General features: G+C 46.4%; 2 protein-coding genes across 13 annotated transcripts in view; one reads left to right on the top strand and one right to left on the bottom strand.

The window, feature by feature from the left end:
- rgma (repulsive guidance molecule BMP co-receptor a) overlaps positions 1-14,053 on the top strand; it is a 44,903-nt gene extending 30,850 nt beyond the window's left edge. The window contains exons 4-5 of one of the 2 annotated variants that reach the window (XR_011349014.1): positions 5,970-8,481; positions 13,985-14,053. Coding sequence is in view for 1 of the 2 variants with exons in the window: in XM_069912176.1 (XP_069768277.1) it covers positions 5,970-6,641 (672 nt within the window). In the remaining variant the exon portion in view is untranslated. Of the gene's footprint in view, positions 1-5,969; positions 10,808-13,984 lie in introns of those variants that run through there. The other variant, XM_069912176.1, reaches the window with a different exon arrangement.
- Positions 14,054-22,936: 8,883 nt separating this feature from the next.
- The window catches only part of chd2 (chromodomain helicase DNA binding protein 2), a 112,393-nt gene continuing 107,728 nt past the window's right edge, over positions 22,937-27,601 (bottom strand). For 9 of the 11 annotated variants that reach the window (XM_069912166.1, XM_069912165.1, XM_069912167.1 and 6 more), the window contains one exon: positions 25,074-27,184. In XM_069912166.1, coding sequence (XP_069768267.1) covers positions 26,860-27,184 — 325 coding nt within the window. In that variant the 3' untranslated portion in view covers positions 25,074-26,859. Of the gene's footprint in view, positions 24,316-25,073; positions 27,185-27,601 lie in introns of those variants that run through there. The other 2 variants (XR_011349011.1, XM_069912168.1) reach the window with 2 other exon arrangements.

Genomic DNA, 27,601 nt, shown 5'->3' with positions numbered 1-27,601 from the left:
ATACATTTGTGGCGAGAATACGTTTAATGCTAAATTCAATAAAAGTTCTTTTTTTTTCTCCAGCTTCCTACATGATACAGCAAATCTGAAATTATATTTGTGTATAGCTTGAGGGTGTCTATCTTATGCCCCAATTTCTTTTTAAGGAAGCACACCTTTTGAGAGAAAAAAAATTGTTATCCAGTGTGGTTAATCCACTCCCCAGTGTGATGTTGATTGGCGATCTGGAGGGAAGTTCTGCATGGTCTCTGCAGGTTAGAGAAGGCCTACGAGATTATAACCCTGGACCTTGGCATTGCTGGACTTTGGTGATTGGCTGGGGTGCAGGCTTGGTTTGTGTGATTTTTTTAACTCTCTTGATAATTTAAACATACAACGCAGTAACAGGTCCTTCCGGCCCACAAGCCCATGCTGCCCAATTGACCTACATTTTGAAGGGTGGGAGGAAACCAGAGTAAACCTACGCAGACACAGGGAGAATGGACAAACTCCTTACAGACAGCGCGGAATTCAAACCCAGGTCCCGATCACTTGCGCTGTTACAGCGCTGAGCTAACCGTGTCGCCCCAATGACGCCACCCCATTCATGTTGCACAAGGTTCCAAAGGTTCCTCCGTGATTTTACTTTGGGTCAAAAGGTGAGACAGTTAAAGGGAAGAGGCTGGATAAACATGGACCATCAGAGGCTCAGGGAAGACCTGAGGAAAGTTTATAAAAGGGGCTGAGAAAAGTTTGACTGTGTTACCAAGGGTACACACCAGGCACGTGTTAAAAGTGAGGGGGGAAAATTTATAGAGAGGCAGGGCAACATTTTGAGACAGGGGCAGGTGCCACGGATGGGCTTCCGGGGTAGTGACAGAAGTGACATTTGAGAGGCTTTTACACAGACACATGATTATCCAGGGAACAAAGGGATATATATCGTGAGTAAGCAGCTGAGCTTCAGGTTAACTTGGGCATCGTGTTAAGCAGATACAATGTGGGCTGCGAAGCGTGTATCCCATGCTGCATTGCTCTATGTTATAATTATAAGGGAGCAGTTTGCTTCAACTGAACAATTTGGTGGCATTGAAAGAATGGGGTTGATAGAGTCCATCTCTGGTGGATGGGCCAAATCCAGAGGTCATGCATGAATGGTGGATGGATGAATCTATGGTGGATGGACCCAGTCCAGAGGTTATGAACGAATGGTGGATGGATGGAATCATGGTGGATGGACCCAGTCCAGAGGTTATGAATGAATGGTGGATGGATGGATCTATGGTGGATGGACCCAGTCCAGAGGTTATGAATGAATGGCGGATGGATGGATCCATGGTGGATGGACCCAGTCCAGAGGTTATGAATGAATGGTGGATGGATGGATCTATGGTGGATGGACCCAGTCCAGAGGTTATGAATGAATGGTGGATGGATGGATCTATGGTGGATGGACCCAGTCCAGAGGTTATGAATGAATGGTGGATGGATGGATCTATGGTGGATGGACCCAGTCCGGAGGTTATGAATGAATGGTGGATGGATGGATCCTTGGTGGATGGACCCAGTCCAGAGGTTATGAATGAATGGTGGATGGATGGATCTATGGTGGATGGACCCAGTCCAGAGGTTATGAATGAATGGTGGATGGATGGAATCATGGTGGATGGACCCAGTCCAGAGGTTATGCATGAATGGTGGATGGATGGATCCATGGTGGATGGACCCAGTCCAGAGGTTATGAATGAATGGTGGATGGATGGATCTATGGTGGATGGACCCAGCCCAGAGGTTATGAATGAATGGTGGATGGATGGATCTATGGTGGATGGACCCAGTCCAGAGGTTATGAATGAATGGTGGATGGATGGAATCATAGTGGATGGACCCAGTCCAGAGGTCATGCATGCCATTAGTAGTCCCAGTCCCATCCCTTCACAGAAAGGTAGTGAAAATCGGGAAGCATCTCAGCTGAGGCTGTGGGTGGATTGAAAAAGCCTACACCACTGGGGCTGATAGATTTTTAGGTTTGAGGGATGTAATTTAGGATTAACTCCAGACTTCATCCTCCCCATCCTTCCTGCTTCCTGGTTAACCAATACAGTCTCCCCTCCACCCTCTTTATACTGGCTACCTACCCTCTCCAGGCTCAGTTTTGATGAATGCTTTTATCCCAAAACATCCAACAATTCCCTCTCCCCACCACCCACCCACCAATTCTGATGCTGTTAGATGCGTTGAGTTCCTCCAGCAGTTTGGTTTTTTTTTTGGTATAGATTCTAGTATCTACAATTTCTGTCTCTCACCAACGAAGTAGAATGGAGGTCAGACTCAAAGAAGAGCCCTCTCCCATTGTTTATCCAGTGACCAGTGGCTCATCTCTTGACCTCTCTGTAGGTAGACCTCTGGTTTACATGCCTCTCTTCCATTGGACATGGGCCAGCTCTTGGGTTCCTGCAACGTGTTCCCTTCCGAGTGCTGCTCCCTTGCTCCACAGCACCTCTTTAATTAGCTTGGTTGGCATAGCAGATAGCGCAACGCTGTTAACAGTGCCAGCGATCGGGGCTGGGGTTCAAATCTCGCGCCGTCTATAAGGAGTTTGTACGTTCTCCCGTGTCCGCATGGGATTTCCCAGGGGGCTCTTGTTTCCTCCTACCCGTTTCAAATATATGGGGGTGTTGTAGGTTAATTGGGTGTAATTGGATGGCACAAACTCGTGGACCGATATGGCCTGTTATCGTGTTGTATGCCTAAATGTTTTTTAAAAAGTTAAAATTTAATTCCCGCACCCCCAGTGTTTTGAAATGCCCCACAGTCAGACATCAGTTTGTCTCTCCAGCATCCTGCTGAAGTCCTGTACTGACCTTTCCTTCCCCGCTTGCCAGATAATTCCAGTCTACGGCAGTTCATCACCGCCTCGTCTGCCTTTTGCCCACTCATTCGACCCTCTGCCTCTAGTCCCCTAAGGACATCGCAGCGCTCCAGCCAATAGTCAATGCTGCCACCTGCCTGTTGGACGTGGGACTAACCCAATATTTGGACCAGACGAAAGTCTGCAGACACCATGATTGAAGTAAAAGCACGTGGAGTAACTTAGCTGGTCAAACAGCATACTTTATAGAGCACAGATAAAGATAATTAACCAACATTTCAGGTATGAGGAATATGCAGGCAGGGACCTGAACAAAATGGAGGAGAGGAGAGTGGGAGGAGCAGAGGTGGGAGGTAATAAGTGGATGGGAGGGAGGGCACACCAGCAAACAGGGGGAGGGGAAAAGGATCTGTGAATGGAGAGGGAAGGGGGTGGAGAGCTGGAGGAAAGATGACAGAGGGATGGGGAAGAGAGGGAGAACAGGGAGTGGGCTAGCAGAAACCAGAGAAGTCGATGTTAATGCCTACATTGTTGATAATGCCATCTGGTTGGAGAAATAACATCAACTTATCCCATTTCTGCTAGCCCATTCTCTTCCCCATCCCCCTGTCTCCTTTCCCCCAGCTCTCCACCCCCTTCCCTCTCCATTCACAGATCCATTCCACCTCCCTGTTTCCTGCTCCCTCCCTTATCCACCTATTACCTCCAGCCTGCAGGACTGTGCTCCTCCCCCCAACCATTGCCTAAATTTGCTCCTACCCTGATGAAAGGCTCAAGCCCGAAACGTTGGCTTTGTATCTTTATCTTTGCTACATAAAGTAAACTGTTTGACCTCCTGAGTTTCTCCAGTTTCATGGTTTTACAGTATTTGGACCAGGATTGTTTCCATTTTAACTTGATCCAGAAAATGATAAATGATCAAAACTGTTCAAGATTTGATATGCCAGTAGATTGTAGAAATTTACAGTCTCATCCACATTGCTCACTCTAGCTGAGAAACGTCCTTTACAAGTATCCCAATTGCCCAGTCCCAATCCATGTAGCTTAGGTTTATTTGTTACAAACGCCTAGTAGAGTTGGGACAATACTGAAGGGCCTGTACTTTGCTGTAATGTTCTGTGTTCTGCGAGCAGACTAATAAGTTATTGCTAACATTCGTACACGCTGTGTAGAGCATAGGTGCAGGTTACAGCACATACAGGTACTTTACATAAATGCATTTAGAGATGCCTCTAATGGGCTTCTGTGCATGGAGCCACGTCCTCAATGACTCACTAATCCTTTGCCATTTTAAGTCAGTGCCCCCTTGTCAAAGACTCCACTCCTTGAATCCTCATTCACTCTGCCTCGCAATTTTGCATGCCTTTGTTAAATCTCCCATCATCCTGACCAAATTCTACATTGCCCCATCTCACCACCCCTAGTAACATCTCTGTAAATCTCCTCTGCAGTCTTGATTGTACCCTGGTCTTCTGCCGATTTGTGCCTTGTTCAATTGGCCATCTCTTTCCGATGCATTTTGCACTTCCATTCACAAACGATTGGTTGTTAGCTGGAAGAATTCCTCAAGTCTGTTTCAACATGTTTTCTGGCTCTCCCACTATCTTCTGTAAATAGAGAGGTTTACGTTGGGAACTCTAGACCATAGGATTTGGCAGCTAAAGGCGTGACTTTGGTAGAGTGATTACATTTGGAAATGATCAAAAGGCCTGTCCGGTTTACATTAGTCCTCACAGATTCCCTTTAATGCTGCAGACTTTGGCCTGTTGAACTCCAGAGTCAACATGGTCTAATCTGGAGGACTTGGAGAAGTAATTGGCTTTCTGAGGTTGGCATAGGCTGCGGAATGTCTTTGAACTTCAGTGAGCAAGGGTCGAGAGATTCCCTCATTGATAGTGACACCAAATATCCCGCCAGTGGCAAAATGAATCCACCACCTCGACTCGGTATTCGGCATTTATGGGGTTTGGTAGATAGCAGATGAGTGGATTTTCTGGTTGCTTGAGACTGTGTGTTGAATGATTGCCAAACAAACTGTTACCGGGCGCCAATTTTAAACCTTGTAATTTTTTACCTATTTTCCACAATTTCTTTGCTGGTTGCTTGAATTTCGGATAACGGGGGTTTAACTGTATTCAACATTGAGGGCAAGGGAGAACATTGACTCGCTCTCTAGATTAGATTAGATTCAACTTTAGCCCAATGAAATACAATTGGCATCCAATCAGAAATTTAAAAAAAAAACAAATAACTACCTGAAAATCATTTGGGATTGTTGGTTGAATATCGGCCCATCTAGGCAGTTCTGCTGCATTCCAGCCTCCATCTATCTTCCCCCTCTACAGTGGCAGGACTGGCAGAGCTTCTGAACCCACAGCTCCAGCAGTGCCGGATGCTGTCTTTGTGGAGTTTGCACACTCTCCCTGTGATTGCAGGTGTTCTGGTTTCTGCCCACGTTCAGGTTGGAGGGTTGATTGCCCTTGATATGCAGGAGAGTGGATGACTCTGGGGGTAAATGATGGAAATGCGGGGAAACCAAAGTGTGGCTGGATGTGTGATGCTAAATGAAGACTCGATGGGCTGAAGGGCTCATTCTCATTCTGTTGGACTCCCACCTTCATTTTTCAACCAAACCTTTCCTTCCTTTCTCCCTCCAATAGTTGTCCAGCCTTCTCTGAAATACATCTGCACAATTCACAAGCCCCCTGTGCTCGTGGTTCAGATGGATAAAGAATGTCCTTCTGAATTCCTTTATAGTTTACTACAGCCCTGGGTCTCTGCAGTTAGTTTGATGAGTCTGGAACTATTGCTTTGGTCGCACGGCACAATGCAGGGGTCCAAAGATATCTGGAGGGTGCTGAGATAATTTGGATAAAAAAATTCATCTCTCTCTCTCTCTCTCTCTCTATACCTCCCACACACTCTGTCCCCTCACCCTCTCCCACTCTACCTCCTCACTCTTCCTCCCTCTTTCACCCACTCTCCCCTCCCCCCCACTGACCCCTCTCTTTCCCCTCCCTCCCTCCCTTTCCTGTCTCCTCCACCTTTCTCTACCCACACTCTTCCTCCCCTCTCCTCCGACCTCTCTCTCTCTCTCTCTCTCTCTCTCTCTCTACAGCTTACGATCATCTTCAAGAGTTTCCAGACGTGTGTTGACCAGAAGGTCTACCAGGCGGAAGTGGAAGACCTCCCGGCAGCCTTTGTCGACGGCTCTCGGAATGGCGGCGAGAAACCCGGCGCCAGCAGCCTGAGGGTGACGGAGAAGGTGGCGGGTCAGCATGTGGAGATCGAGGCCCAGTACATCGGCACGACTATCGCGGTGCGGCAGGTGGGCCGCTACCTGACCTTTGCCATCAGGATGCCGGAGGAGGTGATGAACTCTTTTGAGGACAACCAGGGCCTGCAGCTGTGCCTGCGTGGCTGCCCCACCAATGAGCGCATGGACTGGCGCCTGCCACAGCCAGGCGGCGCCCGGGTCCCCCACGAGGCCTTCACGCATGAGTCCGCTGCAGCCAAGTGTAAGGAGAAACTGCCCGTGGAGGACCTTTACTTTTGGGCCTGCGTTTTTGACCTCTTGACCACCGGAGACACGAACTTCACCCTGGCGGCTTACTACGCCCTGCAGGACGCAAAGAACCTGCACTCAAACAAGGACAAGTTCCACATTTATCAGAGGACTGTAGAACACCCACCAGGAAACTCTGCCACTGGGTCACCCAGCCATGGCAGTCTCGCCATTGTACACCTGTGGTCACTCCTCTGCTTGTGCTTCACCCTGCCACATCTATAGCTAGTGCCACTATTACTTCCCGGGGAAAAAATATATGCTTGTTTTATTGTTGTTCTTCCTGTTGCCCTGCTTTTCTCTCTCTGCCCTGTTTCCCCGTCTGTAACACCCTGTTCCCGCACGTGCGGCAGGCTGTGGAAGAATGAGAGCACCCATGCCCGCATCGCAGCCGTGACAGTGGTGGCTTACTGTCGACTCCATGTTCAGGTGGAGTGCTGGCCGCAGAGTTTACACCGGAGGGCGTTGCCAGGGTTCACTGGTGGCTGCGCGTGGAGGTTACGGTTTACTCTTCCCAATGAAATCCTGGCTCTGTCAGGATTCCAAGTCCATCCACCTCTTCCTCCCTGGTGGAACGGAAGAGGAACCCAGTGTGTAGATTGCCTCTTTGCACTTTACTGTATTCCTGGCACTGGAAAGTTAGTGGTAGAACACTGGACCCCTCCCCACTCTCATTCCTCCCCCCTACAGATTGATACCCTGCCCTGCTGTAGAGGGAAACTAGCCAGAGGCAGACTTTTCCATGAGTTTTGGCTGCATCAAATCCCTGCCAATCACTGAGCCTGGCTTTGGATTTTGGTGGCAGTCTAGCTAATATTCTTCTTGGGGGCAACATATAAATCAAGGGCTTCACAGTGCCCTGATTTTACCCTCTCTGTCCAGTGCCCAGCCAGTGGAATCCAGTCCCTGCCTGTTATTTTTCACTCTCTCTCCCAATCCAGAGGTGTTAAGGTCAAACTCCAGATGTCACAGCTGGCTCCAGATTGCCTAAAATGACCATCAGTGCATCATCTGTCCACCAAGTCATGTGTGTTTACGCATTGCACTGGGACCATGTTCTCTTATACATGTCATTGGTGCCTGAATTGGTCATCATTTCCATTGGATGGTTTCCTGGCCTTTCTTGAGCTGCACACTGCTGGTGTTAGCCCCATGCCTGGCTGCATTGCTCTGAAGCTGAATTACTTTGGACACCCGACTCCATTCTTCTAAATTGGCCAGGTAATCCACTAATGGCAAAGGCAGTGTCGTGGTAGACAAAGGACTCTGGTTGTCAGCTTGTTGTTTGGATTGTTGTTCCATTAGGAGCTGGGCTGCATGGGATCCAAGGGGTTAACTTTTCCCATTTCACTCCTTGTTGCATTGCAGCGCATCCAGGGTTAAATTTGGTGTCCTCTCTGGCTCTTATTCCGTCCACCACCTCTTCAGTTTGATCTCTTCATCAGGGGGTCTGCAATTCCTCAGAGCTCAGATAAAGAAGGGGTATGCTCTCTTGTCTCCAGGGAAGCAATGCTTGCTGCAGCAACATGTACACAACACTGGAGAAACTCCGGATGTCAGGCAGTGTCCGTGGAAGGTCAGCATTTCAGCCCGAAACCCTTCAGATCCACTCCCACTGATACTGCCTGACCTGCTGAGTTCCTACAGCATTTTGTGCATTGCTTCACTTTACCAGCAGCTGCCATCTCTCTCGTTTCCCTCCTTGCTACGGGGTGTGGAAGGACACATTGCGATGAAGTAATGGGGGGGGGGGGGGTGTATTATACTGACTGCTTGCTATCGGCTATGGCTGTAGAGATACTCTACCCTTCTGGTATAACAGATGGAGATGCTTCAAAAAATTTCTCCAGCTCGGGTGGCATCTTGATCTATCTCGAGTCTTCTAGGTTTCAGGGAAGTATCCATGATTGAAAGTCTGTTAATAAAATTGATATGCCATAGAGATGGACTAATACTGAGCTTTTATTAACAGATTATAACCACCACTAACTGGCCAATGGGAAGCATCTCCATTTGTTATACCAGTCAGGTGGAGCATCTCTACAGACATAGCCAGTAGCCATAGGTCAGTATAATAGACCCCCCGCCCCCGTTACATCATCACACATATGTTGCAAACGACAGGCAGAGTAAGGGAAGGTCTTGCACAATGACGAGGTTTTCCCTTCCCAACATTCCCCTGAAGGCTCTGTCGCCAGTTGCACTGCACAGTATTTTGTTGAATCACGGAATCCGTACCAAGTTTGGCTGTTTCGGCAGGAGGGATTTAAGTCTCTGAAATTCAACAGTTAGTCTCGACTGAGACAAAGAAGTAGTTTTGATGGCACCTACCTAGCGTCTGTTGTTGACCGATCACTGCTGGGAAAACTACCAGATTGCTCTTGAAGCAAAAAAAAAAGCCTCCCCACCATAATTAGGACATTAACCTGCTGCAAACCCTTTGAACAATCTATTAATGATGTAATCAAATGTTCATTTATAGCTATGGTGGTGGAGGAATTCTGTGCGTGTGCACACGCCAGGTGCAAGTAAATGTGTGGATGAATGTCTTTGTAGTTAATGTCGATACACGAATGTGTGGGTTTTGTATGTATGTTTTTGTGTGCGTGTTGACGGGACAGGGTCCGGTGCTGTTGGACTTGACCCTAGGCGCTCACCTTTAGGATGACGGGTTTAACAGACTTTATGATGTATATAAAACGAGACACACTTGTTTTATATAATTTATTAATGAGCATCACAGCTCCTGTTCTAGTCTGACCTAGCAGTCGATCTTCAAAGGTCACAGCAGACGAGGTGGAAAGGAGGGGGTGGGGGGGCGAATTTCCAAAAAGGGTCTTTGGAAAATTCTGCTAAAAGTGACGTTAACGCATTTTAAACAGGCGAACGCCCTCCTGTCTGGGTTGAAGGCTGCTGCAAGGAGCAGCTTTGACCTGGTTTGTGTCGCAGTCCAATCCTGCACGCTGGCATTGAGAAGATCCCCATTTTGAGAGTATTAGTGTGAAACAGACTCTCAATATTGACCCTAGATTCAGATTCTTCACGAGGAGTGTCAGAGTGAACTGCTCCAAGATTTAAAAATCCAGTGCCCAAGACCCTAATCATAAATCATTCGAGTTGGCAGAGTTAGAGCCAAGTCTAATGAGTATAATCAATTGAAAATTTACAGTGGCCATTACTGCTTGGTTTAACCTCCTAAACATAACCTGGGATATTTTACACCACTCATTTAGTGTTACCTCCATCTTTAACCTGTTCGCTGCTTGCCTTTGGGTGTTTTACTTGGGTACAAGATAGCTCCATTGCTTGGGGGCTGGGAAAGGCGAGCCAGGAAACTGGAGGGTGAGCCTGCATTCCTCACTCAGCCCCCTCCTCTGCCTGGGCTTTGGCTAACGCAGTTTAAGCACAGCTCCATGGGTGTCGCTCAGGAGCAGGAGTCCTGCCTGGGCCTCAGGACCCTGAGCCACTTCACGATCCGTCGCGATGTAAGGCCAGAGCAACAAACACAACCTTAAATGTGAAAGGTCTCTGATGAAGTCTCGCCAACATCCAAGCAAGAGCCTGCAAATAAAGCGATGCTATTCCCCATTCCCCTCTCCACCCCCCCCCCCCCCCACCACTCCCCCTTGGCCTGAAGGCACTTTATGCGGACAACAGAGTGTACTGGTGTGATCAGGGTTCTTGGTGTGGAGTTCAACTGCATGGTATGGTGTTGGCACCACTGTAAATGCAGCATTTTATATGGTTGGGTGTAATTTATATTTGTTGATATAATATATGGAGACTTTTGGTGAAAATTTGTGATTGTACATATGAAGTAATGTAATATTTCTTTAAATATTAATGTCTGATTTTTAACCCCAACAAAATGTTACATTGGTTGCATTATTTTTGACATTTAAGGGAAAAACAAGATTTGCAAAAGCAGATCTTTGGAGTTTCGGCCTCCCGGTGTGGTGTTGATGTCTGTAAACAGCCCGTTATTGGCCTTCGTCTAGTCGGGCACCACGGGGCAGACCAGGACGAGCCCAGGCGAGGCCTCTCGTTCCTCCCCACTGCCCCTTTTGGCTTTTATTGCTTGCCGTGTCAATTGGCGTGCCCACGGCACCCCTTGAAGAGAGCTTTGGTGGAATGGCACTTTATTTTGGTCGTGATGTGATGGTTTTAACAGTGACTGTAGTTTTGCTTTGTTTGACTTGTTGAGATTAGTAGGTGGGTAGAGCAGTGCCCAAGGAACGCGTGGCATGGAACTTGATGTTTCTGTTCGGGGAGGGTGGGGTGAGGGAATATAGGAAATGACTCCATTTTCTATGTATAAATTCAGCAGGAGTTCCCTGCTTGTATATAATGTAAATTATTTATTATTGAGAAAACTATGAGTAAAATTTTGGATTAAGAGTTTGTGATTCAATCTGTGGCTTCTCTTTTGCCTCTTAAGGTGGTGAACGTTGGTGCTGAGCTGAAGGAAACTGTTCACAGTAATGGGATTCCTTTATTGTCATGTAATAGTGCTGACACGTAATATTACATGAAATTCCCTTCATCCTGCTGCAAGGCGGACAAACTGTCTTCATTAGTGTCGGCCGGTGCAGTACTAGAGAAAGAGAGTCTGTTCAGAGTCACTGGGTGTCCGTGGATTCACCTCCAGAGCTCCTGGAGCCTCTATTCCCTATAGAAATATTCACTGCGTAGTGTGAAGTTTCCTTTGTAGAGTCTGTCAGCTTGGTTAGAGCAGGTATTGTAAATACCTGTAAATAACACCTAATGTAAAAGTACGTGGTAGAATACATGGGTCAAAACTTTTTTTTTCAAGATTTGTTTCCTGAAAAAAAAATTAGATAGCTTCAAGCTGAATACAAAGATAATTTCAGATTTGCTGCATCACGTAGGAAGTTATTTTAACGTGTTTAATTGCATAATAATGCTGACCCATTGCGTTAGTTCAACTGACTTAAAATGTTTTGCCGCTGATTTTCATTTGTACTCAGCATCTGATGCCTCTCATGTCAGTGTCCAACAATAGTTGGCCAGCACTGATGGATTCCAGTGGGAGGAGTGTGAACAATGAGTCATCGGAGACTGTTTCACAACTGGACATCTCTCCCAGTCTTTTATTCAGACTACCTTTTCCTTATACCTTGAAGAAGGGCTCAGGCTTGAAGTGATGGTAATATATCTCTACCTTTTATGGTTGCTGTGAGACCAGCTGGGTTCCTGCATCATTTACTGTGTTTTTACTACAATCACAGCGTCTGTAGACTTCCGTGCTCCCCCACAGCTGGATGGATTACAGCTGTATTGTCACCTCCCAAGGTGATACTTTCACAGAGTAACCATGGGGTTGAAGTGAAGAATCAATGCAAGTATTGAACTGCCATTGCCTAGTCTTTAACCCGTTCTGGGGGGGGAATGGTTTAATGCTACTGTGATGAGTGGGTACCATGTTTAACTTCAACAATGTGGCACTGTAGAAGGCCCTTGAAACCTGTGCTACCCAATTAACCCACCAACCCCTGTATGTTTTGGAGGGTGGGAGGAAGCCCACGCAGGTCACAGGGAGAACTACAAACCTTCCAGAGGAAGATTGAAACTTGGGTTCCAGGTGTTGTAAAAGTGTTGTGCTAAACGCTACACTGACCAAAAGTGTCCCCGCTCTTTAGATGTCAGTGAATCAACAGGACACCAAGAAATCTGCCGCTGACAGAACACTCAGCGTGGTGTATTTTTAGACTGATGAGTTGATCCTTGTACCGCTGCTTTCTCACAGTTTGATTGATGGACCAGAGGGTTATATCAATACCATCCCGAGTTCAAATAGCATTAGCAATTCTGCTGAGCTGTGGACATCAGAAGGCCTGGCTCCTATTTCACTGCACCAGCAGTAGCTGTATAAAAGGGACTGGAGGTCCCTGTACAGTAATTGAACATGGCAATTCTTTCATCTCAAAACATTATTTGGTATTGAATTCCCCACTTCGTAGTTTATGGATTGAGTAGGGCTGAGAGAGGGAGAATTCCTGACTGCAGGGTTTGCATTCAAATTCCACTCCAGAGATAAAGGAGCATGTCAGAGAAAGTTATGGTCTGTGGACATTGGGATCATAGCAAAAGTGCTGGGGGAACTCAGCAGGTCTCACAGCGTCCACAGGAGATAAAGATATATTACCGACGTTTCAGGCCTGAGCCCTTCTTCAATAAGCAAAGAACAGGAAGGCGTGAGAATTAAGGCTGAAAACCAGCAGGGGAAGGAATTTAAACGTTTAAACATCTGCTTAAAAAAAAGGACAGACCTTAAATGCCAATTATGGGACTTTTTCAAAAAAGAATTTTGGATTCATTTCTAATGTGATCATAAGATTTTTAAAAAATGATGATGGTTCTTAATATTTGATGAATGAGTTTGGCCCTGAGCAGCTCTTTTGGTTAGACCAGGGCTTCCCAAACTTTTGAGCTCACTGAACCCTCTTGTGGAACCCCCAGAGTCGGCATCAGAATAGATGTGATTGGGGGCATTGGGGTGGGTGGGGCGGGGCACAAGCTTCCATCCGAGAACTCACTTGTGGGCCATGGACACCTCCATCCACCACTGTCACACTTCCCACTCCCTCCAGCATTTCAGTCAAACGCGCGTGGAGATGAAACTATGTGATTAATTTTGGTGACAACCCCTTCCCTCCGATGGTGTCACCCGGTGCAGTCCACAACCCTCCAGTGACACTAATGCTGCAGGTGGGTGGGAGGGGACACAATAACTTAATGTTCGCTGCCATCCCAGAAACAAATTGAATTAAATTAGAGGTAATAAGTAATTTAAAGAAAAACGAGTAGATTGTTATTACTCCCTGTCGCTTCTTCCGCGGAACCCCTACGCTTTCCACAGAACTGTTTGGGAAACCCTGGGTTAGACAATTTAAGTTCAAGGTATTTCTTCACCTTTCCTCTCTCTTGTCCAAATCCAATTCACCCCTTTTGTCTGTTGATCCATTTTCCTTCCCCACCACCCTTTCTTTCCTTCTCCCCAGCCTTTAATTCAGGCTCCCGCCTGCTTTTCACTCATACCTCGAAGAAGGGCAAAGGCCCGAAACGTCGGTTACGTATTTTTACTTCCAATGGATGTTGCGAGACCGGCTGAGTTCCTTCGGCATTTACTGTGTTCTGGGGCAAAAGTGGAGACCCTTCAGCGCAGTCCCAAATTTCCAGTAACGTGCAACCTGAACGATAGCTTTTTCTTTCTCTGAACAAACTGCCTGATCTGCTGAATCTTTCCAGTATTTTTTTATTTCACATTTCCAACATCTGCAGGGTGTTTTGAATTTTGATATCCTGGCCATTATTTTTCTCCCACAACTGATTTTGGTGGGGGGGGGGGGAAGGTGTGATATTAATTTCATCTAATATTCATGATACTATGTCTCATTTACTGATGGCAGAGGTTAACTGGCCCATTGAGTCTATCTCAGCTCAGACTACAGTGGAGTGGAGACAAGTGCCCACCTCTTTGTTGAATGCAGATTCGCTAAGTGTGTCACAGTTCATCCCCAGAATAACAGAGACTCTCTGATCTACAGGCTATTCCTGGGGACATGCACAGAGTCCAACACCCAGAACTGCTGGAAGACCATTAACTCAGTGAAAGACGCACTTTTGTTTGCCGAAACCTGGGTGTTGGTGAAGGAATCCTGCTGAGTGGCACATTCCAGGCTGCAGGGGTATATGTTGATGGATGCACTGAGACTTGGCACAGGCAGGGTGCTGTAGGGAAGGACCGCAGTCTAGAGTCCTCCCATTACTGGGCATTGAGGGGTTGAGACCGAAGGGACATCCTTCAAACAACAGTGGGGAGAAGTGACAAGGTGTAACAGGGGTGATAATGGGATCGAATGTAACAAGTGATGGAAATATATGAAATGGAAGAAAGGGAGGGAAAAGACTCAGTGGTTTCCTTTTGTAAATAATTTATTGTACATATGATTATTTTGAGCTGTTGCTATATGTGTATATGTGCACCGTGGTCTGGAGAAATCCTGTTTTGTCTGGTTGTATATGTAGCGCGAGATGAGAATGACCCTGAATGGAAGGGGACAAGGATGGGGCACATGAGGGGGTTGAGGGATGAAGGGAGCTCGCAGGATGAGAGGAAGGTGAAGAGAGACAAGGTGAGTACAATTGAAGGGGGATGAGGGGTGTTGGGGTCACAGGGTGATGGTTGAAGGGGCTTGTGGGGCACACTGGGTGAGAGGGTTTCAAACAGTGATGGGTGACTGTTGTGCTAAGGACAGAAATCTAGCAGCCCTCAGAGACCTGCATCAGCCCAGATCAGTCAGACAGACAGACAAGGAATCTTCACCCTCCGACTACCGGGTATTCACTCTGCAACCCAGCAATCCCTCTGATGCTGAGAAACTAACTTTTTTCCATTGCACTCTGCAAAAAAAAGTCTGACTCATAAAGCCTGGCATTTGAGATTCCCGTGATGAGTATTTATAATCCTGAAGACAGACTTTACATTTACTGATGGATGAGATTCAGGGCCACTGCAGAAAATGAAGCAATGCTGCTCTCTGGTGTTCAGAATAGCAGGTGACACCTGGAATAAATGTCTAGTTTATTGTCATCTGATTGTCCAAGTACAACCCTCGACAAAACTGCATTCTTCGTTGCAAAACACGCAGACACATACAGACAAACAAAACATACGCAGGACAAGTGTTCACATAAACAAATATTGTTTCATGAATAGTAGAGTCTCGGAGGGTCAGCCTGAGCAGGTCCTTTGGTCGTTCTCACTGCCCGTGGGAAGAAGCTGCTCCTCAGCCTGATCCTCCTGGATCTCTTCCCCAACGGAATTAGGTGAAAGATGCCGCGTGCAGGTTAGTCTGCAGAGGGTGAGGCTGCAGTGCTGAAGAAACTCGGCAGGTCATGTGGCATCTACAGCAGCCACTCTCAAACTTTTTTTCCAGCTCTGGCACCCTTAGGTCTCTGCTCAAAGTTTATGGGCCCCCTTCCCTGCAATGAAGTCAAGTTTTGATTTCTTCTGTACTTTTCTCCTACTGACTACATAAAATGACATTAAAAATATTTCTTATATGTGAGGTAAAAAGAAAACAAGGCTTTTACTTAAATGTGCTGTCCCCCACCCCCTGGGGTTGGGAAACTGAAGGACCCTGTTGAGAATGGCTGATCTATAGGAAGTCGCGGGTAACCAATATTTCAGGCCTCAGCCCTTGGAGCAACCTGCTGAGTTTCTCCAGCACATTTGTGCCTTCTAATTCTTGCTCTGCCCAGATTTGACTTTGTGCCTGCATTGGTTAGTGTTGTCAGGAACTCTGGGACAATTCTCCAGACTGAACCCAGGACTAGCTCATTGCAACTGTTCCCTAATCTCAGTTTAAATGCCCCTCCTCCCCAACCATTTTGTTGGGGCGCCTGTCGACATTTTGCTCACACCTTGATGAAAAACTCAGGTCTGAAATGTTGGTTATGTATCGGTCTTAGCTGTATAAAGTACTGCTGAGTTTCTCCAGCGTCTTGTTTGTATCTTCCTTCACGGTATCTGCAGACTTTTGGGTTTTACACTTAAACCTCAGTGCAATACTTTTCACAGAAGTACAAATTCCAACCATTCAATCCTTACCCCTCCCAGCCTCCCCATGATCTGGCTTCAAACTCCACTTTCTCGTCTCAACTCTGAACCGTTGATCCCTTATACTTCAAAAATCTACCTGTCTGGAACAGAGTTAACGACATGTTCCGCTTGGGTCTCTGCAAGAATTCTAGAGGCTCTGGAAACTCGGAAAAGACATTTGTCCTGACCACGTCTCGAAGGGCTCTAGTGTTAAAGTCAGCCCCCAATGTAATTTCTCACAGTAGGGCCTTCTATGCTTTAGGATTCTATTCATCCCAATTGCACGGCCCTTTACTCCGAAACAAGGCCGCCTGCTTGCACACTGCTCCTCCCTCCCTCATTAGAAACATCCCCTGCCTCCAGTTTGACGTCCTAACTTTCCACAAAGCTGTTGCCCTCCTAAAACAAGCTCTGCTGTCCTTGTCATTGCCACGTGCCAGCCCTCCCTTCACCTGAAGCAGGTTCCATCGCACAGCTGTCCTGTTGTCTCCTGTGGCAATCCCAAAGTGTTGTGCCCGCCTCCCACCCCTCTCAACCTTAGCACCTGCACATGTACCTCTGCTAAACCAGATCTCCTCCCTCAGCACTTGGCAGATTCAATACATGCTCGTTCACACAATGGAAATCATCAAAAATCACTGCCAAGAAATATGAACACTGGTCGTGTGTCTGCATGTTTTGCACCGAGGACCGGAGAACACGGTTTTGTCAGGTTGTACTTGTGCAATCAGATCACAATAAACTTAACTTGAAAATATGGACTAAGTTTGGCTCTCATGGAAATTATGGCGAGAGCAAATAATGCTTATAATCAGCTCATGTTTCTTGCTGCTTGTGTAGGTGACGAGGCTTTGCATGACGGGACTCCTCTAGAAACACCCACCGCCCAAGAACACGGGTTGCCTATTGTACACCTCACCCCAGCCCTTTTTCCACATCCTAGCTCATAGAACAGAACAATATAGCTCAGTACAGGTCCTCTGGCCCTCGATGTTGTGCCAACCCATATATTCTTTACCAAAAAAGAGTATTAAACCCTCCCTACCCCATAACCCTCTATTTTGTTTTCCATCCATGTGCCTGTCTAAGAGTCTCTTAAATGCCCCCAATGTTTCAGCCTCCACCACAATCCTTGGCAAGGCCTTCCAGGCCCCCAGCACTCAATGCATAAAAAAATTACCCCTGATGTCTCCCCTAAACTTCCCTCCTTTCACTTTGTACACGTGTCCTCTGGTGTTTGGTTTTCTGCCATGAGAAACAGATACTGGCCGTCCACCCTGTCTATGCCTCTCATAATCTTGACGATCTCTATCTTCTCCTCTCATCCTTCTACGCTCCAAAGTGAAAAGTCCCAGCTCTGTTGAACTTGCCTCATAAGATTTATTTCCCAATCCAGACAACATCCTGGTAAATCTCCTCTGCACCCTCTCCATAGCTTCCACATCCTTCCGATAATGAGGTGACCAGAACTGAACACAATATTCTGAGTTTGTTCTCACCAGAGATTTGTAGAGTTGCAACATGATCTCTCTACTCCTAAATTTAATGCCCCTATTAATGAATCCCAGAATCCCATGGGCCTATCCTATCAACCTGTGCGGTGACCTTGAGAGATGTATGAATTTGAACCCCAAGGTATTTCTGTTCATCCACACCCTTAAGTAACCATTAACCTTGTACTCAGTCTTCTGATTTGTCCTTCCAAAATGCATCTCCTCACACTTACCCATTCGAACTCCTATCTGCCACTTTTCCGCCCAACTCTGCATCCTATTTAATATCCTCCTGCAACCTTCAACTTTCAGCTCCATCCACAACTCCTTCAACCTTCGTATTATCTGAAATCTTACTGACCCATCCTTCCACTTGTTCATCCAGGTCATTTAAAAAAAAGCACAAAGAGCAAAGGATCCCAGAACAGATCTTTGTGGCCCTCCACTAGTCACCGACCACCAGGCCACTCCTCCAACCTCATCTCCTGACCTCCCTGGGCTTTCCATGTCATCACCATGAAGCGCTGCTTTGACATTGCTGAGGACTCCATGTCGTCCTTGGATGACATTCTCAGTTACCTTGTAACTGTGAAGACGAGGGGGTGCCTCGGCGAAGGACGACTTATTGCCTGTCGTGGACCTGAAGGAATCTTAATGCCAAGCTCATGCTACATAGACATGGACATGGAGGAATACAGCACAGAGACAGTCCTTTGGCCCATCGAGTATAGCCATTTACACTAATCCAACATTAACTCCACATTCTCATCAACTCCCCCCAGATTCTGCCACTCGCCTTCTTATTTACAGCAACCAATTCACACACAACTTTGGCATGTAGAAGGAAACTGGATCACCCAAAGGAAACACTCAAAGGAGAGCATGCAAACTCCACACCAGCAGCACCCAAGGTCAGGATTTAACCCGGGTCTCTGGTGTCGCGAGGCAGTGGCTCTACCAACTGAGCTGCCCTGAAACTTTGCAGCTGCCTTCGTGTTGTGATCCTTGGATGTCGGAGGCACTAACAAGGACAAGATTTACCCTTTGTCAACACAAAACCTTCAACACACATGACCTCCTACCCCTCACCTTGCTTAAGGGACTGTTTTCGGTGTCAAATGAATTGAACAGCAGTACATGCAGTTATTTTAGCAAAGTGGTAAGGTAGCTGATCATGTTGGAGGTTTGGATCTGGAGCTCAGATGGCAAATGGATTGAACAGGGATCAGATTAAACAGAGGCCGCGGGAGGGCTGGAGGCAAATGCATGGACACTCGGGGCCTCTGAAGGGGCTCTCGCTTCCCTTTCTCCTATTGTTTGGGACATGGGCTCATGGCGACTCGACGGCAGACAAAAGTCGACGTATCTCATACATGTTACAGTTTAATGCATTAGTATGTGACAATAAAAAGAACCTTTAACCTTAGTGGGGCTCAAATGGAGTCAGTCTTGTAGTACAGAAGCAGGATCTTCAGCCCTGACCACCAAGAATCCATTAACATGAATCTTACACCAACTCCATTTCACTCTCCTCACATTCTCATTGACTGCCCACCAGATTCTCACCTGCACGTCAGGGGTAATTTACGCATATCAATCTGCACATTAGGGTGCAGGGAGAAACCCGCGTAATCTCAGGGAGAAGATGACAATCCACGCCGCCTGCACCAGCGGTCACTGGAGTTGTGGGGCTCTCCTGCTGTGGTGTGGTGCAGCCGTGTCCTTGACCTCCCCACGTTTTTCTGCAGGGTTCAGTGAATGAACACTGGTTGCTGATTCATCTCCTCTTGGACCGTGATTCTAACAGTCTGAGGAGAAACCGACAGATCAAACCACCCGTCTTTGTCTAAGCATCAAATACAGGTTTGAAGGTAGAACCAGGAGCTGCTGCAGGAATCCAGTGGGTCAGGCAGCCCAAACGCTGCACACCCCAGGGAATTTCTCCCACAGCTCATTATTCTCTCAAGCTTCCAGAGATGTTGTCCATCACTTCCAGCACAGAACCAACTTGAAAGTGACCTCAAGGAGCTGCCAGAGATACAACTGGAGTGTCACTCAAGGTAAAATCACATAGCCCGACTGAGTTCCTCCAACATTTCTGTGTGCTTACTAGTCAGTGTCTTCAGACTTTTCATGTTTCACTCGACACTCAAGTTATCCTGGATTCAGAACTCACCTTGACGTGCCACAAGATCGACCTCAATAACCTGCCACCTTTAAGTTGTTGGTCTGCCAGCTGAGCCATGGAGAGGGTGCAGAGATTTACCGGGATGTCGCCTGCATTGGAAAATAAGTCTCATGAGGAAAGGTTAGCAGAGCTGGGACTTTTCTCTTTGGAGCGTAGGAGGAGGAGAGAGATCTACAAGATTGTGAGAGGCATAGATAGGGTGGACAGTCAGCACCTGTTTCCCAGGGCAGGGGTAGCAAACACCAGAGGACATATGTACAAAGTGGAGAGTGGGAAGTTTTTAAGGGAGACATCAGGGGTAAGGTTATTTTTACATAGTAGTGTGCCTGGAATGCCTTTCCAGGGATGAAGGTTGAAACATTAGGGGCATTTAAGTGTCTTAGACTCGCACAGGATAGGGAGGGTTTAATTTTTTTTAAAGGAAATATATGGGTCGGCATAACATTGAAGGCCAAAAGGCCTGCACTATGCTGTTGTCTTCTAAGGCTGAGGATTCAAACAATCCATTAAAGCTCCCAGCTGTTAGGACAAGGTTCAATGGCCTCCTCTATGCTGTGGTATTCATCCTTCCTCATGCATTTTCTTAGGTCAGTAACTCAGTAGGGGCTGGGAGGGGGAGGGCAGCTGGTGTTTTCTTGCTCTTTGAAGGGAAGCAAGCAAGCTCACTCCTACTAGCCACCTGCAACTAGTGGCCAGACATCAACACCCTTGCATTGGTGCAACACTGGAGGCATCCATCAGGTGTCCTGCCTAGCGATGTCCCTTCCCAGTAGCACCTTGCATTAAACTCCAGTTCATACCTTGAACTCATATCATCAATTTTGCTCATCACCTGTGCAGATGCTATGGCTCAAGTTTAAATTACAAATCTCAGCAGTCTTTCCCACCTCATCTCCCGATCTCTGTAACCTCTCCTGGCCCAACAGCCCCCCCTCCCCCCAGATCTTGATCATCTCCACTTTTATTACTGGAGGATTAAGAGCAGGATTAAGGAAGCCATTACACAAGATTTTGGTGAGTTACATCTAAAATAATTTTGGTCTCTTTACCCAATACCTGACCAGAGAGGGAGGGCAGCAAGGATTCACTAGATGGTGTGACAAAGATCGAGTTCTTGAGTTTAGAATGAGAAAAGAGCTCACTAAAACTCAACAGTTCTTACTGGAATCTAAAACCAGGATCATAACAAGAGCTAGGCCCTTCTTTCCACGGGAAGTGAGAATGCTGAACAACCAAAGGAACTGCTCACTCTATCCATCCGAGATGTCCTGTTCTCTGAGGATTTTTGAACTCTTATTATGTATTACCTTATAGGACCACGGACAAAAAACGTATTGGATTTCGGGTACGGGGTACTCAACCCGCATTGATGAACCAAATTTATTTGGACATCAGAATACTTGTGCTGCCTATGTGTTCTTGCCTGCTGCCATCAGATTCCCAAATAATCAATGAACCACTTTTTATGGACTGTTATTTTTTTTATAATGTTGTAAGATGGTTATAATATGAATGTTTGCTTTATGATGCTGGCACAAAACACCATATTTTGTGATAATAATTCTAATTAGGTCTAATGGTGTGTATCTGTGTGCTTTCTACCGAGGAACAGAGAACATTGTTCCCTCAGGCTGTACTTGCCTTTAAGAGATGAGAAATTTCTTCGAAAGGTGAGCAGTCTTTGCATCTCTCTACCCAGGAGGTCCTCAGGAACTCAGCTGCTGAGTTTACTCAGAGGGATTTCTAGACACCAAGGGGATAAAGGATTATGTAGGAAACGGGTCATGCCATATTAGTGGCAAAATTCTCCCACTGCCGGCCCAACCTACCCACACAGCCAGAAAGCTTTAGAATTCCTTCCCAAATCCTCAGATTCTTTACTAAACACCTCAACACCTACCTCTAACATTGACCCCGATAACTCCAAGGGGCAGTGGTTCTCAAACCTTTTCTTTCCATTCACATCACACTTTAAGTAATCCCTATGTCTTAAGTGCTCTGTGATTAGTAAGGGATTTCCTTAGGTGGGATATGAGTGGGAAGGGAAAGTGGAGAATCATCGTTCTAGACCCAATTGTTACTGAAATATTTTGCTTGAGGAAAAAGTTTTTGGCCCATTTCCTATGGAGTTCTGAAACCGTACACATAACGAGTCAATTAAGTACGATTAAAATAGTGGTTTTCAAACTTTTTCTTTCCACCCACATCCCACTTTAAGCAATCCCTTGCACCTATGGCATAAGGATTACTTAAACTGGGATGTGAGTGGAAAGAAAAAGGTTGAGAACCACTGCCTTGAGGCATTTTTCCTTGTAAAATTAACGATTAGATGTTAGATCATCTGGGGTCCCATTATCCTCACATAAACCATAAAACAGAAACTCCTCTGTAATGAATAACCAACACTCAGTTAAGGTGTAGGAAAATTTAATACGTACTATAAACAAAGTATTTACACCAAAATGCACTAACAGTGGCCTTTTCACAAATATAAATTAATATTTACTTTTCTTTAAAGTCATTTAAAAAGTCCACATAAATTTTACAGAAACTGTACCATTTCAGCAAAAACAAAAAATACGTGGGACTTGGCAGCTGATTTTTTTTTGTCCTCTTCCATTACAGACATCTCCACCATTCTCACTGGGGCTTAAGCCGTTAAAAAATGTCCGTAAAAATGTAAAATGGTGGGGGGGGAGGGGGAATTACATTCTTGTCATTGCTTCACATCATGTCTGACACATGGATGCAGCTTGTGAAGGAGTCAGCCCAGAACTGTTGTGTGGAAGAGGGGGACACCAGTGCAGTAGCAAACATGGTTGTTCACGTTCACAGAAAGATCATATCGAGCCTTCTACACCATGGCAAGCCAGTTCAGTTTGGCTTTTAAGTGATCAATTTTGCAGGACCTTTGAAAGGGTTCCTCTGATCCCTATCAGACCTCATTAACTCACACAGCAGGTAGAGAGAGGTCACAACAATGATTTGGAGGTTCTGAGCATTCTTCCATGCACTGTCGGTTCACCCCACACACGTTTATCAGCAGATTCTGCTGTAAATGCCACAAGGCTGAGACCTAGGCCTGAACCCCCACCCAGTTAGCGCCTTGGTCTCTTTAGTCAGTTTGATTTTAATGCTGTATTGAGAATATTGGGCAAATGTCAGTTATTACAAACCAATCTAACTTCTATTCGAGACACATACACTGCCCCCCCCCCCCCCCCCCCCACCCCGATATGTCCTTGATTAACGATGTTCACAACATTGGCTTCCATACATGTGGTTTATCCTGGTCTCAAGCAGAAACAGGACATCTTAGAGCTCTGTGCCAATCTCCATGCATGATCCAGTCTGGGTCTCTGCACTCAACATTTACTTAACAGGCCCGGTAGTGTGGGGTACTACTTTGGCCTGTGATTTAAGATTATATTCAGAGGGAAGCTCAATGCACCTTCAATTCAATAAGCAGAAACTGGTAAGCCCCCCAAATCCCTGGAAGATGTGTCTGGTTGCCCCTGGTCAATGACCCAGTGGAAGGACAGAGAGGAGCAGCTTGTGGTGCTGAGCACAGCCTGACATGGAATGGCTGCAGTTCACATAACACAGCTGGAGCCAGGCACAGCCTGTCACCAAGGGAAACAGGTCACTTTGGCCAGAGTGCTCAACGCAGAACATGAAGACCGGTGATGGGGGAGGGGGAGTACATTCCCAACCGGCAATGCACCCACATTGACGTGCCGTGCCCTATGTCAGAGGTGGAGCAAAGTGGAGCCTTGAGGGAAGGTGGATGGGTCCAAAATGAAAAGCACTTCAACTGGTCTGGGACCATCAATCCTTTAGCTTCAAAGTCTCCAACACTTTGCATTTAAAGTTAACCACTCAGAAGGTATTCAATTCTAGCGAGAGCCAAAAGTAATGCGATGGTATTACATTAAACAATGATATTAAGCAGTGCCATTCATAAATGTGCTTGCTGCCTTGCCCAACGATTTCAGGTAGCATGGACTACCTCCTCACTATGGCAGGGTGATGACCATTAGCAGCAGAAAACACATTACATGCAAGACAGTGAGTTGTCGTTAAATTCTTTTTAAAATTTAGACCATCCGCCCAGTAGCAAGCCCTGCTGGCCTGTTCACCCAAATACCCCAATTGACCTCCAACACCCCCCTCCCCCGTATGATTTGAAGGATGAGAGTAATCTGGAGAGCCTGAAGGAAACCCACGCCCAGGGAGAATGTACCAACTCCTTATAGACAGCACCGGATTCAAATCTGGGTCACTGGTGATAGTAATAACGTTGCATTAAACATAGGTACAACGTTTGTCATCTTCCCTTCTATCGGTGACATTGGCTGATGGGTTCATTATTGAAGCTTAACCTTGGCAACAACAGTTAGTCAGCAGACCAGATCAAATTTTGGCGTTCACTAGCTGTACACTTACTTTAAAATTTGGAGTTTCATAATCCAATTTACAATCTGGGAAGGAGGGTCTGTTGTTTACGGTGCGATTTGATGAAGTCCATCTGCCTAACTTTCCACGTATATTCAGTTCTATTTCATGTGTTTGTCCTATTGTCTGGATTTACTCCTGGAGGAAAGAAGGGAGCAGATTGAGCTATACCTCATTAAGATGAAACACTAGTAAACAACTAAGATTCCAGGGCTTGTTAGTGCATCAGTGTCCAGATAAGGAATGATTTAATTCACTAAAAGCATTTGAAAGAGAACCGAATGGAGCAAAGACAAACCTCCAGATAAATAGCAGAAAGTATAAACATATCATCTTATTAATCTGGAGGAAGAGTTGATGTCTCAGATTAAAACCATGCACCAGATAAATGTCTCTGTGGAGTGGAAGTGCGTGAATGGGTAACTTGGAGGGAAGTCACTTCATCTTGCTTTGCAAGACACAAATATATTCTCGATGAGGCATGACCTGCTGAGTTTCTCCAGCACTTTTGTGTATTGCACTAAATCATAGCATCTGAAGTCTTTCCTGTTTAATTTAGACATACAGCACAGTAACAGGCCCTTCTGGCCCATGAGCCTGCGCTGACTATGACAATCGATTGACCTACACCCCTGGTAGATTTTGAACAGTGGGAGGAAATCAGAGCACTCGGGGGGGGGGGGGGGAGGGGGAGGAAACACACTCACACTCACGGGGAGAACGTACAAACTCCTTACAGACAGCTCCGGTCTCGAACCCCGGTTGCCAGTGCCGGAACAGCACTGCCCCATGTAACACACCTTCCTTTGGATTACGTTGTAACCCTTTGTCAACAATGATGAATCCGATGATTTAAGGCACCCACCCTTCCTTCTTTCCACGAGGCTGCACCTTTCCTTTCCAATTCATTTACTTGGTTCTGTCAGCAATCGCCTTCTTTCCAAATTAACTGTTGCCATGACAACTTTGGCCCTCATGCTCTCGCACCCCCTTTTATTCTTTCCATCACTGAAAACGCACTTACTTTCGTGTTTTTCCGATTTGGAGGGCGGGTCCCCGATCTGAAAAGCTGCATGTTACTCTCCTCAATGACGCAGTCCGTGCTTCCGGCATTTTACTGTTTCAGGAAGAAACCTAAACCTGAGAAGTTCCTCTTATTTCCAAATAAATTCAATTGGCTTGTTAAGCAAAATGCTCCCAGCCATTAACCATTTGCAAGTGATTGATTTGGTGAGTGGGATGGTTGTGAATTCAAGGCATGGATGCGAGTGAATGTGCAGTCAAGGATAAAATGATGGAGGCAGGGACATGAGCGGGGAATGGCAGGGCCACAACAATGTGAAACTTCACTTTCTCCTTGGTCGAAAACACTGAAAAGGAACGACATTCAGGGCAACCTCCGGGTCCGGGAGCGCAGAGAGTTTGAACACTGATAATCTCAAGACCGTCAGCTGCTTTGGCCATATGTCCCTCGTAACCAAGCAAGCAGAACCTACAATTCTCTTCCGATTAATCAATCTTCTTTCTCCAGCTCAGTCTCAACTTTTCTTTTTTTTTTAAAAAAAGCAATTACATTATTTCTTTAAACCCCTCCTATCAAACACAGGTCAGAACAAAGTTGTAAAAAAATAAGTCATTTTACAGTGAGGATTAAGTGATCCACACAAACAGCTGTGGAAGGAGGCTGGGAACAGGCAGTGTGAAGCGAAGGGAACGGAACAAAGTGCTTACGTTGTGAGTGTCTGCGGCAGAAAAACTCAGCATTATGGTATAATTGAAGACTGGCTGTAGATTCAAGACACTGATACTCCTTTTGATTCTTGTGCAGGTGAAATGCGAATACTTTTGTTGCAAATAAAGACACTACATTCTAAAGGTAGATTGAAACATCAGTAAAAGGTGCATTGCGACTGAGTACAAAGTGCTGATGCCCTTGCCCACACTGCTCTTCTGTTCTATTGAGGCACTAAACCCTCGACTACGGAAGAATTTAAGAACTTGTTGCTTCCTTTCTGCCTTGTTTTTTTTTTGGTTTACCTCGGACAAGTTACGTCACTGCCAGAGGATGGAGTGGCACACACACATCACCACTCCCTCCGCCTCAACACTGTCCCTGCTGCCTTCGCGGGCAGGGGATTTGCAAGCAAGTTCACCCACGGATTTTGGAACTCTCTTTTAGAAAAAGGACCGATTTTCCCAACACCACTGAGCACAGAGAGAGCGTTTGTCACACACATTTAGGATAGAACGCAGAAGTGGATTGGCAGGGAGCGTGGACAGGCAAGGCTGACAGAAGACAGGATGCTTTCCTTCCGAAACGCACCCTCTGCCGATACCCTGCTTGAGGGTTCTTTTTAAAAACAGTCGGCTAAAATCATTGCCTGCAATGCAGGAGTCGTCATCTCCCGCAAGCCAGTTTCTCCTTCCCTCCCAGACTGGCCAAGATTCCAGATGAGCCCATGCAAGTTGTGCATGGGTTTGACACTGCCCTTCGTCCAACTGTGCATGTTCTTGTGTTCCAGCAGGCACAAATCTCTCCCATACTCCCCAAATTTTTCACATTTGTAACGTAGTAATCTCTCCTTGGTTTGTTGGATGTGTTGTGAGAATAGGGGTAATGTGAGGGCTCCGTTTGAACACAATAATAAGAGAACTGTGGAGCAGTTTCCCTTGGAAATGACTCTACGTTTTCCTTACGTTCCAGTTGTAGTCGGGAGTGTTCTTGTGTTCCAGTGAGCGGTCCAAGGGAGACCTGTGGTCATGGGGGGATCTTGAATCATGCGGAGATTTCTGGGAGAGGGGCGAGCGATGGTCTGACGAGGGAGCTTTGTGCTCCACTGGCTTTCCCATGTGAAAGGGTCTATAGTGTTCAGAAGGCCCTTGACTGTGGTAGGCCCCAGGAGCTCTGTGGTCAGGCAATCGGCGGAAGTCTGGTTGGTGCCCTAAACTGTGGTGGTCCTGAGGTCTAAATTCATCCGACCTGCGGCGTTTCATGTCCTGATGGCGCCTGGAAGGGAAACAAACAGAAGCTTAGGTGGCAAGAAGTGAAACATAAAGGTTTGCAGACACCGTGGTTGAAGTAAAAGCAAAACGCTGGAGAAACTCAGCAGGTCAAACCATGTACTTTATGTAGCAGAGATAGATACATAACCAATGTTTTTGCTTGAGCCCCTTCATCAAGGTATTGAAAAGCTTAGGTGGATCCTGCTAATTTGGTCAAGACTCATGTTAAGATGTAAAAGTAGAAATGGCCTCTTAATCCCAGAGCCCAAGGTTTGGAAAAATGCACATGTCTGAAGTTTGGAACTTGCCTACAGGGGTGGGGTGTGATCCAGGTCACCACAGACCTGTTCCTAAATCACGAACATCTCTGCATGGTGTATCCCTTGTAAATTTACCAGCTGACCATGTGATCATTAACCCA

This window comes from Narcine bancroftii, chromosome 14 (genome assembly GCF_036971445.1).
Source record: "Narcine bancroftii isolate sNarBan1 chromosome 14, sNarBan1.hap1, whole genome shotgun sequence".
Taxonomy (NCBI): Eukaryota; Metazoa; Chordata; class Chondrichthyes; order Torpediniformes; family Narcinidae; genus Narcine; species Narcine bancroftii.
Note: the sequence above shows the minus strand (reverse complement) of the source record. Positions and strands in the feature narration are given on the sequence as shown.